Consider the following 13,546-nt stretch of genomic DNA (forward strand, 5'->3'; position numbering starts at 1 on the left):
TGTATGGGGAGGATGTGATAAACTACACACATGAAAACCCTATGAGAGAATAGGGTAGAAACAGAATACCAAGAAGAAAAGGTGATGTTGAGAGAGGTTAGGCTCCCAAAAGAGAGAAACAAGTGCTGTTCTGCAGCCAGAATTGTGCTGAGGGTTAGGGTGGATACAGAGGGTAGAACAGAGCCTCCTTAGCTGTGGGGACTAAATGAACGTTGGATTATAATAGGTGTTGCAGAGGCGTAAGTGAAGTGTCACATTTAATGGGGTATTTAACCTCCTTCCACAAACGGGTGGAATGCAGGAAGTTTAAGTTCTCTTAGTATCTAATACAGATAGAATCCTCAGGAAATTGTCATTCTTGCTGTCCCTGTTCAGGAATGAAGAAACACGCAGAGCCAGCATTTGCCCCAAAGTGCCTTTAACACTGAAGGGCCTGGTTTTACCATAATGGTGGGTGAGGGAACTGAGACTGGGAGAGAGAGAAGGCTCAGCTCGAAGTTATGCCAGAGGTTAAGGTTTATCATGCTGACAGGCTTCAGATAGTTAGGAGACAGAGGTATCGATGTTATTTTGTGGGAAGACAGCACATGGTTTAGAAAAAGCTCAAGAGAATAATTTGTTCCTTAGTCTTAAAGAAGCAGGAACAAACTCCCGTGGAGGGGGGCGTGGCAACACAGTGCCTGGCATCACTATCCAGCTTGGCATCAGTGTATGTGGGCCTCAGCGTCGATTGTAATCAGTGATAGCCTTCCTACACCATTGTACTTCCCTTCCCCTCTAATGTCAGTATCCCTGCAAAGATCTCCTTATCTAGCGCTTACAATAAAGCCTGGATGACAGTTGGGTAACCTGCAAGATCACATGCTTAGCATGTACTCGAACACATCAGAATCCAGGTCTCTGACTCCAAGAGCCTGGCTTTGTCTTGTTTATCAGACTGCTTCAAAAGGTAGGCACATCAGACTCAAGGGAAGTCAGGATTGAAGCTCCATGTGAAGGTGAATGCTATGAAACACAACTAATTAAAAAATGTCTCAATCAGTCATACGGAAAAATCCCCAGGGGAGCGAGTTAGAATGGAGATTCTTGAGCTCTGTCAGCTCTGAATTCAGTTGGTCTCTGATGGTACCCAGGAATCAAATCATGCATTTTAATAAACGGCTCAGGGGATTCTGATGCAGCCGGCGCTCAGATCCCACTTTGAAAAACATTCTACCTGCTTAAATTATATTAAGCCAGCCCTCTGGTTCTGATGAAGTACATCTGAAATGTAAAACAGCTTAGGAGGTTTTGGAAATGGTCCCATCAAACAATCCGATAAATGGGAATTTTCCGAGAAGGCTAGGCCAACATTCCTGGGTTCAAGATGAATTCCATAAGAACTGACAGGTGAACCAGACTTCAACTGGGCCTTGGAAAAAGCGGTCATCCAAAACAGCTTTGAAAGCAAGAAAAAGGTAAAGAAGTGGAAGCCGTACATTGTGCAGCTCAATGCTCCAGTGCACTTTGAGTACTTCAGTAGCCAATGTCTGCCCTCCATCTGGGACGTCCAGCAGCAAGCTCTGATGGACCTTCCTCCCATCCTTCTAAGACCTTAGACAGGATCAGGTTACTTTGTGTCTTGCTGTCCTAAAACCACATCCTTAGCTGTTAGCACAATTACACAGTTTGTAATGATACAATAACTAGGGTGATTATTCAGTTTTTGTGAATGGTAGTAGGTAAGTTGGTCTACTGGGGGTACGAGCTTGGGGGGGAGGGTGGAAAAATCTGGGGGCGGGAGGGGGATCCAAAAGACTGCTGACCAAGTCGCAAAGCCTGTTAAGATTTACCACATTGACGAAATGACAGACTCCTTCCTTTATTGTCAGAGGATATGTCCCAAGTCACTGTTGGCAGGGGTTTGTATAGTGGAAAGTAAGGCTGCTGCCGACATTGCCAGGTGTGTGAGTGGGGACTGTGCCCCTCGGGAGCTGGATCTGAGACCCCACCTAGGAGGCCTCATTCCCTCAGGACTCTTACATTTACTCAGTGAAGGTTTTTTCAGTGTCTGCTGGGGGCCAGGCTGAGGCAGTAACAGCAAATGCTCATGTAGCAAACCGGAGACTTTCGGGGCCTCATATGAGTCAGTTTACCAAGCACAGGGGCACAAAACCCGGATAAAGCAGCTCGCCTACCTTAGGGAGCTTGTGGTTTGCAGGAGAAACTCACATAGTGTTTGTGGAAATGTGCTGCAAAAAGGTAAGTTCCCTGGGCTGGAGAGATGGCTCAGCAATTAAGAGCACTGGCTGCTCTTCCAGAGGCTCTGAGTTCAGTTCCCAGCAACCACATGGTGGCTCACAACCATTTATAATGGGATCTGACACCCTCTTTTGGTGTGTCTGAAGACAGCTACAATGTACTCACGTACATAAAATAAATAAATTTAAAAAAAAAAAGAAGAAGGTAAGTTCCCTTCCTCTACATGGTGTCTGTGTGGGGACACTTTACGTAATAGCAAGGGTAGACTTCATTTCTGCTGTCTTCCCCTCACTCTGGGTTCCTTGGGCAGCTCACTTGCATGGGATGTGTATATACTGGGAACTTGGCGACAGCTTTTCTTTTTCTTCCAGGTCGAAGAAGCTGGACAGGTGTTTCTGTTAATGAAGAAAGATTACCGAATCTCCCGAAATGTTCGCCTGGCTTGGTTCCTTAATCACCTGCATCAAACTGTTGAGGCCACGCCCCAAGAGCTCCTGGTACGTCCTGGTGGCTGGTGGGAAGTGAGGGCCTGGCCCAGTAGGACCTCTCTTGTAAGGCCGTTAAGGCTGGGAGGGGCAATGTTTTTGCCTGCAGAGTGTTTCCTTAAGGGAAGTTTGTTCATTCTTTTTATTACTATCATCTTTTATTATTTTAATTGTGTGTGTGTGTGGGTGGGTGTGTGGAAGTGGTGTGGGCATATGTGCAAAAAATGTGCAGCAGGGGTTATAGGCAATTGTAAGTTGCCTGATATGGGTGCTGGGAATCGAACTCAGGTCCTCAGGAAGAGCGTTATGTGCCCTTAACCATTCAGCCATTCCTCCAGTCCTTGTTCATTCTTTTTCTAGCTAGTGAGGCAGAGGATGTGTGGTTGGTTGATTGAAAATGGAGCCTGTGGAGGGTTGGATGTAGAAGGCAGTTCTAGGGAGCACTTTGTATGCAGGATCCCCTTGGGCCGCACAGCAGCACTTTGGGTAACTATTGAGATTGTGTTCATTTTACAGATGAGGATAACGAGGCTTAAAGAATTTAAGTGCTTTTTCTGCAGTCACAGCTACTACTTGGCCAAATTGGGATTCAGCGAAGAAAGAGAACTCTGCTCACTCTTCTTCTTTTAACTTTTTCTTAATGTGTCTGTCACGTGTGTAGGTGTCTGAGTGTCTATCACGTGTGTTTAGGTGTCTGAGTGTATCACGTGTGTAGGTGTCTGTGAGTGTCTGTCACATGTGTGTAGGTGTCTGTGAGTGTGTATCACATGTGTGTAGGTGTGAGTGTGTATCACATGTGTGTAGGTGTCTGTGAGTGTCTATCCCATGTGTGTAGGTGTCTGTGAGTGTGTATCACATGTGTGTAGGTGTCTGTGAGTGTGTATCACATGTGTGTAGGTGTTTGTGAGTGTGTATCACGTGTGTAGGTGTCTGTGAGTGTCTATCCCATGTGTGTAGGTGTCTGTGAGTGTCTATCCCATGTGTGTAGGTGTCTGTTGAGGTCAGAAGAGGGCATTGGATGCCCTGAAGCTGGAGTTAAGGTGGTCGTGAGCCTCCTGACTCCGGGTCCTCTTTGAGAGCTCAAGATTGCTTGCTTGCTTGCTTGCTTTCTCTCCTTCCTTCTTTCTTTCTCCTTTCTTTTTTAATTTTTAAAATATTCATTCTTATCATATATTACATCTTGATTTCAGTTTCCCCTCCTTCCTCTCCTCCTAGTCCCTCCCTCCTTCTCACCCAGATCCACTCCTCCTCTATATCCTTCTGAGAAGAGCAGGCCTCCCAGGGATATCAACCAAACACTGCAGAGCAAGTTACAATAAGACTGGGCACCTCCCCTCATATCAAGGCTGGACGAGGTAACCCAGTAGGAGGAAAAGGATCCCCAAAGCAGGCAACACGAGGCAGAGACAGCCCCTGCCCCCACTTAGAAGTCCCACCAGAAGACAACTACCCAACTATAACATATATACAGAGGGCCTAACTCAGACCCATATAGACTTCCTGATTGTCGGTTCAGTCTCTGAGCCCCTGTGAGTCCAGGTTAGTCAGTTCTGAGGATTTTCTGAGAGCACAGGCTTTCTGAACCACGGAGCCATCATCTCCCCTGCCCATGACCCTCTCTCTTTCTCTTCCATCTCGTCAGCTTCAGTCCGAGCAGGAGTTGGAAGTCCTCAGTGTTCTGCCCCCTGGATGGCAGCCAGATGAACCCGTGGTCCCAAGGCCATTTCTTCTTGTGCCCTCCACTCGAGTCACCTTCCTGGCCTGGCAGTATCGTTTTGTTATTGAGCTGGACCTCAGCCCATCGACTGGCATTGTGGTAAGTGGTTGGAGGGCAGTGGCAACGATGATGGACTGGGAGTGAGAAGGAGAGAGCTGGGAGACGTGGGAGTGAGCTCAGCCTTGTGGGGAAAAGACACACCTGGAAATGAGTGGTGAACACCCAAAAACAGATCCTGCTCCATATCCGCGGGGCACGGTTGGAGGTCCTGCCGACCCTGGAAACCTGCTTGGTTCTGTTCTTTGCTTTGGACACCCTTGTGAGAGCTCTCTCTTCATTCCCCTCAGGATGATTCTACGGGGGAGATCTTGTTTGATGAAGTTTTCCATGCTCTGTCCCGTTGTCTGGGTGGGCTGCTTCGGCCGTTTCGAGTACCTGGGTCCTGTATCAACTTCCAGCCTGAGATCTACGTGACAATCCAGGCCTATTCCTCCATCATTGGCCTGCAGTCCCACCAGGTAGTACATCTTCTCCCCAGGCTTGGACCTGCAGACTGAACTTCTGATAGCCTGTTGACACAAAGCCCTTACCCTGTCTCCCCTGTTTGTCCCCAGGTAGCAGGTCCTCAGTTTTGCTGCTGTGCCATCTAGCTGTCTGTTCCCCTTTCCCTCATTACAGAGTCCCATGGAGCTTAGGGTGACCTTGAGTTTTCGTGTAGCCAAAGATGACCTTGAACTTCTGATCCCACAGCTTCTGCTTCTCAAAGGCTTGGATTGCAGGCGTGAGCCACCCAGGGTCTCAAGAATGCTCAAATTATCAATCTTATCAATTGCACTCCAGCCAAGGCTCTGCCAGCTTCTTGGGCATGGTCGTATTTACTCCTGCAAGCGTCTCCCCTTGATAAGGGTTTGCTCCTCAGGACTTAGAAGACCTCTGGGTAGCTGACATTAGTTAAAGCTTCTCTGCTCAGCCTGCAAATGCCTTTGGTAACTGGCCCTTGCCTGTCTTCTCTGCTTTCACTCCCCCACCTCTTTCCCTACCCCTACCCTCACTCCTACACAACTCCATTAAATGCTGTCTGTCGTGGTGACTCCTGACCGTACGTAGTCCAGGACATAATCTATTAGGATACTTTTTTGACATTTGAGCTATTTCAATCGACAGAAGCATAATTTGTGTTAAAGACAGAGAAGGGTCATTTTCTGAGGGCCCTGTGTACTGTCAGGTGTAATGCTGACTGCATGCGTAATTAAAAGATTTCTCTCCTGGCAGTGCAGCCTATCACAAAGTTCTCCTTTTGGAAAACGTTCAAGTCTGTTACTGAAATACTTGGTTGTGGCTTAGATAAGCATTGACCCAATTTCTACATATCTGCTTTTTGTTTTGGTTTTTTTGTTTTGGTTTTTTGGTTTTTTGAGACAGGATTTCTCTGGCTGTCCTGGAACTCACTCTGTAGACCAGGCTGGCCTCGAACTGAGAAATCTGCCTGCCTCTGCCTCACAAGGGCTGGGATTAAAGGCGTACACCACCACTGCCCGGCTTCCATATCTGCTCTTAAGCACCCCAAACTCACTGAAACCGTCCCTCATGGCTATGGTGCCAGCCTCAACAATCAGCCTTTCTTTGAGAGCTAGATGCCAAGAGCAGCTAGCACCTAGAGGTCTGACACATATAACAGAGCAGTTGGTACTTGCCAGGTCTCAAGACAGGACTGTCAGCCTCTGCCCAAGGTTCAGGTGTCTCCCAGCACGGCCTCTAACTGGTGGTTATAGGCTGTATCTCCAGAAAGAGGACTGGCTTTGCAAAACTCCATTACCAAGTCAGGAAGAGTGTAGCGGTTAAGTAGGTACTCAAATAGTGTTCTTCCTGGTAAACACTGACCAGAGCCTGACCTCTGCCGTCCGTACCCAGGCTTAGTGCTTGGGGCACAGAGAAGTCAGGTTCTATCTCGGGCCTGATGGAGTGGTTACGCGCTTAGGAGAGGAGATATAGATTAAAGAAGAACATTTCAGCGGAGGACATTAAGGGCACTGACAGGTCCTGACACAGGTACTGTGAGAACACCAGTAGGGAACATCCAATAAAAAAAACCACCAGGGACAGGAATCTTTAAACAAAGCCATTATTAAACGGAATCTTTTCTTGTTTTGTTTTGTTTTTTGAGGTAGGATCTTGCTAAACAGACCTGGCTGGCCTGGCACTCTTCTTTTCTGCCTCTGGTTCAGCTTTCTAAATGCTAAGATTACGTGCATGTGCCATTCTGCTTGGCTCGCTTGTTTCTTCTTTAGTACTAAGGGTTGACCTCGGCCTCGCTCCTGCTGAACACTTGCTCTAACCCTGCACTGTAGCCCCAGCTCTTTTTATACTTTGTGTTTTGAGATAGAATCTGACTAGATTGCCATGCTGCCTCTGAGGTCACTCTGTACCTTAGACCTTACTTACAATTCTTCCGCCTCAGTCTTCCGAAAGCCACTGTTACCGTTTTGTAGAGTTTCTTTGTTGTCTAGTAAGTCGGTTAATCCTCCTTTCTTCATCAAAAGATCAGGAAAACATCAGTCCTTTCCAAGTAGATGGCTCATGTCCTATGGCTTATAATGTGCAGATTGTTCTATGTCAGAATAGGATTTTTAATGACAGTTCCTTTTTTGTGGAGTTATCTTTTGAATAAGGCCTCAGCCCAAGGTGACCCAGTACTCAGTATGTAGCCTGGGCTAGCCTCAAACTCCTGTTCATCTTGTCTTTGTCTTCCTGCTGGGGTTGTAGGTTTGCACCCCAGCTTCCAGCTGTCAGAACTTACTGTTTTATCCTGATGCATTTCAGTCTCCCATTGTCCTAAACAATAGGAGCACATTCTCATAGTTCTATGGTTCCAGTTTCTGACATTTCTCCTTCTCTGCCATCTCTGAGACCTGGAGAATGGTCGTCCCTAACCCCTTACCCCCAGTCAAGAACAGGGAGCCAAGAGACAGAAGGAGTTATTTGGCAGGAGGTCAGCGAAGGGTGAAAGCAAAAGGGATCCTGAGGGCCACCGTGGGGACTACAGGCCCATATGCGGGATACTCAGTGGTTAAAGAAGGAAAGGCCCTCAGAGAAGGAGTGAGGCATAAAAGGTTCAAAGTGGAAAGATCGCCCTGGGAAAAAGGACAGGAAGAATCTTGAAGAGAGACAAATGTACATGGGTGTGCCCCTGGAGCAGCCTTCAAGGGTGATGACATCACAGGCGTGGACAGTAGCTATCCTCTAGGTCAGTGGGGGATCCTAGTGGCTGGCTAACTTTCTCTCTAAGGAATACTGTGAGTTATCTACTAAGAGTAAAGGAAGGACCTTAAGCAGAGAAAGGGTCTAGAATAGCTGGTATGTGAAGTACATTTAGGAAGAAAACATTAGTTGGAATAAGAAAGGCTGCCAGGCAGGGGAGAAATTTACAGATAGCATTCCAACATGAAAGGCACTAGAAAATCCTATCACTGCCTTAGAGAAAGGGGTGAGGGAACCCAGGCCAGAGGAATAGACATAGGGACATTGTGATCCTAGATTAAGGTGGGTAGTGACCTGAAACTCCTGAGCAGGGCTGCAGTGCTCCTGGGTTGGGTGCAGCAGCAGACTCCCAGAGGAGGTGAAATGGGCTTGGAGTTAAACTTTGGGTACCTTTTGGATGAGAAGTCAAGACTCCCTAGCACAGAGAATGTGCAGAAGAGAGGTATAATGTCCAGTGCTCTGCCCACCCCATCTCCACCTTTCCCTTGTTCTTCTCAGGTTCTGGTGCAAGGCTGCCTTTTGGACCCTTCCCAGCGGGAGGCATTCCTGCAGCAGGTATATGAGCAGCTCTGCCTCTTTGAGGATAAGGTGGCCACCATGCTGCAACAGCAGTATGAGCCCCAGGGCCAGGTAAGTGGGAAACAAGGGGCAGAAGCCATTGAGAGGATACCTAAGAGTAGGTGGCTAAGTGAACCAAGGATGGAGTGCTATGCACAGTCAAGGCAGGCTCCCTGCTGGACAGGGACAGCTCACATCCAAGCCCTACATCCCAGATTCACACTGGGAGAAATGAAGGCATTTGCCTGTGAGGTTTTTTTGTTTGTTTGTTTGTCTTTTTTACTTCTCCAGTCCGGGAACTGAAAGAACACTGGCAGTTTTGATCTCTGTTTAGCATTTTTAAAGCGGTTTGGCTTGCTGGAGTGTCCTGCCTCATTACTTTGGAGACTATCAAAAGTGGCTGCGCAAATAGTGTGTGGTGACGACCTTGTGTTTGACTGGTTATGAAATACTTCAGAGCACTGATGGGGAAATGTGGAGAGGCTGCCTCGGCAGAGTCTGATACTTCACCTGGTGCCTGACTCTCTTCCTGTCTGCGGCTTGGCATCTTAACACATGCTGGGCATGAGGACACAGCAGAACTCAGCTGCACTATAGGGGACTGGGGGCACTGAGGCCTACATCTGTCTGACCTGGGTGTACCAGGCTCTAAGTTGCAGTTTGAGGGCTGGGTGTGGACTCAATGGCCAACTGTGCCTGGTATATATAAGACCCAAGGTTCAGTGTCCTGTGCCAAACAAGAGAGACAGAGAGAAAGACTGTAGGAAATCTGATTTTGGCTGTAGATGGGGCAACATTACTCTCTGTCCCATTCTTTTCTGTAATTTTGGGCCAGGCAGAAGACCAGTCCCCAGAATCAGGGGAGTCCTTGGGCCGGAAGGTAGGAGTCTCCATGGTGACAGCTGATCTTGGGCTGGTCAGTATGATTCGTCAGGGCATCTTGGCGCTGCAGTTACTGCCCTCAAATTCTAGTGCAGGTCAGTAGAAGATATATTGGTATATATGGGGAAATGGGTTCAGTCAGGGTAGAGGGTTGTTAGCAAAGCCTGAAGTTTCCCTGGGAAACTAGTGAGTCCCGAGTAGGTCCCTAGTGGGCCCCAGGGAAGAAGTCCTGTTTTCTTGTTTGCAAACCATAAGCCCTTACTCATGCGGAGTCCCTGTATATTCAGCACCGTCCACCCTTAGAGACCCTGACTGGAAGGACCTCATCTGGGAAATCTGGTGTAGGAACATCTAGGGGAGAGGCAGGAAGAAAGGGGAAGGAGTCTGGAAAGTGTGTGGAGGGCAGACACTGAGGTTTTCAGGGCACTGTGGGTTGGGCCTCTCTGTGACTTTGGTGGAGCCATTGTCTCCAGGGCTATCTATCTCATTTCCTGTCTCAGGTATCATTGTGATCACAGACGGGGTGACCAGTGTCCCTGATGTTGCTGTGTGTGAGACACTGCTGAACCAGCTCCGCAGTGGCACTGTGGCGTGCTCTTTTGTGCAGGTGAGGACTTTGCAGGAAGGAGGAGTGGGCATGGGGCAACTCACTAAGTCAGGAATGGCCGGTTATTTTCTTACAGGCAGGAGTGACAATGGTGACATGGTGTCCTGGGGAGAAGGTGCCAGGTCTAGATCAGGGTAGGTGATAGCTATGGGAGAAGACTTTCGTTTTGTTCTCTTTTCTTAACACGTCGTTGGGGAAAGCATGGAAACTTTGAAATCTGAGTCAGTCCTACTCCCATCTGCCCACTTAGTTACTGCTTTAGTTGCAAGGGTCAGAAAACCCAGGTCAGACTAGTTTAACCATGTAGGAAAGGAAGGCCTGTTCACAGGATCACCACTCTAATTTGGATGGATGGACTGCAGGGCAGGGAGCAAGAGCTTTGGGAAGCAAGGGTAGGCATAAGCAGGGCAGGAAAACCCAATCCTGACGTGTAAATAGGTTTAAGTTGAATTCACTGGTGGTGATGTGGAGGAGGGCTGGGCTTCTGTTCTGCTCTCTGTGGGGTAAAGACAAGAGGACAAATTCAGATTTTCACGTGTGTTAGAATGACTTATGGCTCAATGCTGCATCGCAGTGAAATCCATCGTCTGGAATTAGACTGCCAGGACTGAATCTCGGAACTGCTTATTAGCTCTGTGACATAGGGCACACTGCTTTCTCCCCAGGTGAGATTTATCTGTCAAAGGAGATAGTAAGACAGGCGAGATGTAAGACAGGCGAGATGGAACATTTAAAGCGCATACGCATGCACATTCTTGGGTGACAAATGGCTGCTCTTTGGATCCACAGATCTTGGTACTCTGGAAGAAACAGTATCTGAGTGGTGGGCATTTTAGATGTGTCAGACTGCACATACTGACTGAGAAGAGAGGATTGTCTCAGAAGACCAGCAAGGATGGAGGGCTGGTCTGGAGAGGGCCGTGCCAGAGAAGTCGGAAGTTTGGAAGGAACGGGTAGTGACCCTAATGAGAAGCAGCAGAGGGAAAAGTAGGATGAGGAATGCAAAGTGCCCTTTGGTCAGGAAGTCACATGGAATGCTTAAGAGCCTTTTTAGTGCAGAGGCTGTGAGGGAAATGCGTGTTACAGAGGGAACGAGCTATGGACAAATGTTGATGTGAGAGGTTTGGCCTAACTGAGGGGCAGGAGAGGAGAATAGCCAGACAGACGTAAAAGTGGACAAAAGCATGTTCTTTCTGTCTGGTTTAGTTTGCTTTTTAAGGTAGACACTTAAACATTGTTCTTTTAATTTATTTATTTGGAGTATGTTTGTCGCACGGTGATAGGTCTCATGTTGTTGCCATACAAGTAGATATGTCCTTTGTCTTAGCCACATTCAGTCTTTTTGGGGGGGCGGGGGGTTCGAAACAGGGTTTCTCTGTATAGCCCTGGCTGTCCTGGAACTCACTTTGTAGACCAGGCTGACCTCGAACTCAGAAATCCGCCTGCCTCTGCCTCCCAAGTGCTGGGATTAAAGGCGTGCGCCACCACACCCGGCTGCCACATTCAGTCTTATACCTCACCTTTCTTCAGCCTCTCACTCCTCCCTTGTTCCTCCAGAGTCACTTGTTATCAGAGATTCGCAAATGCTTTTATTTATCTGCATAAAATCTAGGATTCACAAAATGAGAGGAATGAAATATTTGTCTTTCTGAGTCTGGCTTTTATTTTACTTAATGTGAAATTACCTTCAGGCACATCAGTTCTTCCTACAAGCAACATAATTCCTTATGATTGACTGACGCTCCACTGTGGAGACTGGAAAGATGAACTGCTCAGCAGCTAAGAGGACCTCGGTTCAACTCCCAGCACCCAGCTAGCTTACAACTGTCTGTGACTTCATTCCAAGGATCTCTGACATCCTCACACAGACACATGTTACATTCAGGCACAACACTGATACACACTTTAAAAACAAACAAAAACCTCCCTCATGTAGCTAGGCCACGCTGTCTTTATTCATCTTTTCTTGGACATCTAGGCTGATTGTCTAACTTGGCTTTTGTGAATATGGCTGTCATAAACGTAGATATACAAGTGTCTCTTAGAGTCTTTTGGGCACATATCCAGGAGTTATCTAGCTGGGTCATATGGAGGTTACTCTTTTAGTTTTGCGAAGCCCTTCCGTACTGATCTCCACAGTGGGTGAACTAATTTATGCTCCTGCCAGCAGTGTGCAAGACCCCTCTCCCAGCATCCTTACTGACATTTGAGCTTTTTCTGAACATAGCTATTGTAGCTTGGAGAGATGGGATCTCTATGTAGTTTTAATTGGCTTTTTTGTTCGCTTGTTCATAGTTCTAAGAGGTCATAGTTTCTAAAAAGGGCTTAAGAATTAGGGGGAAAGCTGGGCGTGGTGGCGCACACCTTTAATCCCAGCACTTGGGAGGCAGAGGCAGGCGGATTTCTGAGTTCGAGGCCACCCTGATCTACAGAGTGAGTTCCAGGACAGCCAGGGCTACACAGAGAAACCCTGTCTTGAAAAACCAAAAAAAAAAAAAGAGGGGGAAAACAGAAAAAGGACCTGATAGTGTAAGGTCCCAAACATGACAGGAAACGTTGGCTCTAGAAACTGGTTGGACTCTTCTTTACAAACAGATGTCAGTTTTTCTTTGAGACTGAAAGTTAGAAATTAAAGTGCAAGTGAGTTCTGCCGTTTCCCCTCAGCAGTAGCAGGTGACAGTGAATACGTAAGGATACGGTGAGGCAAGAGCTTCTCTGAGGACAGGCAGCCTACACAGCTCCCTCACTAAGCCACCAACACTGACATTATGATCTTTGTTGAGATTTGAGGTAAGATTAAACAAAATAGAGGCCAGATGTTTGACACTGGTCCTTTCTAGCCTGCTTGATTGTAAGGTCCAGGCTGGGTTGGGAAATAAGCGTCAGGAGAGTGTGGACAAACTTGGGAGTCACCAGCGGCTGAAGACCTGGCAGACTCTGTCAGTGAGGTCAAAGCACAGCAGGAAGAGGGTGGAAGGAAGCTAAAGGGATATTGTACTGTGGGATGTGGCAATTTGGAGATATGGCAAAATGCAGAGATGAATTCATTCCAAGTGAAGCCAAGGGCCGTCGTGTAGACAGCTGTAGATGCGTGGGGAAGGGATGAAGATAAGGAAGCGAATGGCCAGGAAACGAAATGAGTCACATGGACAGGTCTGCGGACATCCACTGCAGAGGTTGGGCAGTGAGTGTGGAGGCTTTCCAGGCCCTGAGTTTCACAGCTGTGTGACTTTGCTGTAGTGTGTGACAGCAGCCACAGACAAAATACAAAATGAATACGTGTGGCTGTCCCACAAACTCCACTAACAGAAAAATAGGTCTGGGCTGATTTGGGCTGTAGATTAGAAGTGAATGGGTCTATAGCCTTGTTGTTGGTATCACCAAAGCTTATTGTCAGTGCAGGCTCTCAGGCCTCACAGCAGACGTGTGTGTTAACACAATCCCAAAGGGTTTGTATGCACCTCAAAGATTAAGAAGCCTTTTGTTAGACCTATAATGACAAGAAGCCGGTGGAACCCTTAACAAAACCCATAGAGGGGCTGGTGAGATGGCTCAGTGGGTAAGAGCACCCGACTGCTCTTCCGAAGGTCCAGAGTTCAATTCCCAGCAACCACATGGTGGCTCACAACCATCTGTAAAGAGATCTGACTCCCTCTTCTGGAGTGTCTGAAGACAGCTACAGTGTACTTACATATAATCAATAAATAAATAAATCTTAAAAAAAAAACCCATAGAGAAGGCTAAAGAGTGTTTTTGACCTGGATGAAGGAGGGCTGAGTGTGGTGTGGCCAGCTGGCA

General features: G+C 47.5%; 1 protein-coding gene across 1 annotated transcript in view; it reads left to right on the plus strand.

Moving 5' to 3' along the window:
• The window catches only part of Szt2 (SZT2 subunit of KICSTOR complex), a 45,368-nt gene that overhangs the window by 1,265 nt on the left and 30,557 nt on the right, over positions 1–13,546 (plus strand). Inside the window, exons 2-7 of the mRNA XM_021159279.3 lie at positions 2,613–2,738; positions 4,369–4,542; positions 4,791–4,961; positions 8,200–8,331; positions 9,095–9,236; positions 9,642–9,748. Of these exons, the coding sequence (XP_021014938.1) occupies positions 2,613–2,738; positions 4,369–4,542; positions 4,791–4,961; positions 8,200–8,331; positions 9,095–9,236; positions 9,642–9,748 (852 nt within the window). The remainder of the gene's footprint in view (positions 1–2,612; positions 2,739–4,368; positions 4,543–4,790; positions 4,962–8,199; positions 8,332–9,094; positions 9,237–9,641; positions 9,749–13,546) is intronic.

Source organism: Mus caroli, unplaced genomic scaffold (assembly GCF_978045245.1).
Source record: "Mus caroli unplaced genomic scaffold, Mus_caroli_1 scaffold_6, whole genome shotgun sequence".
Classification (NCBI taxonomy): domain Eukaryota; kingdom Metazoa; phylum Chordata; class Mammalia; order Rodentia; family Muridae; genus Mus; species Mus caroli.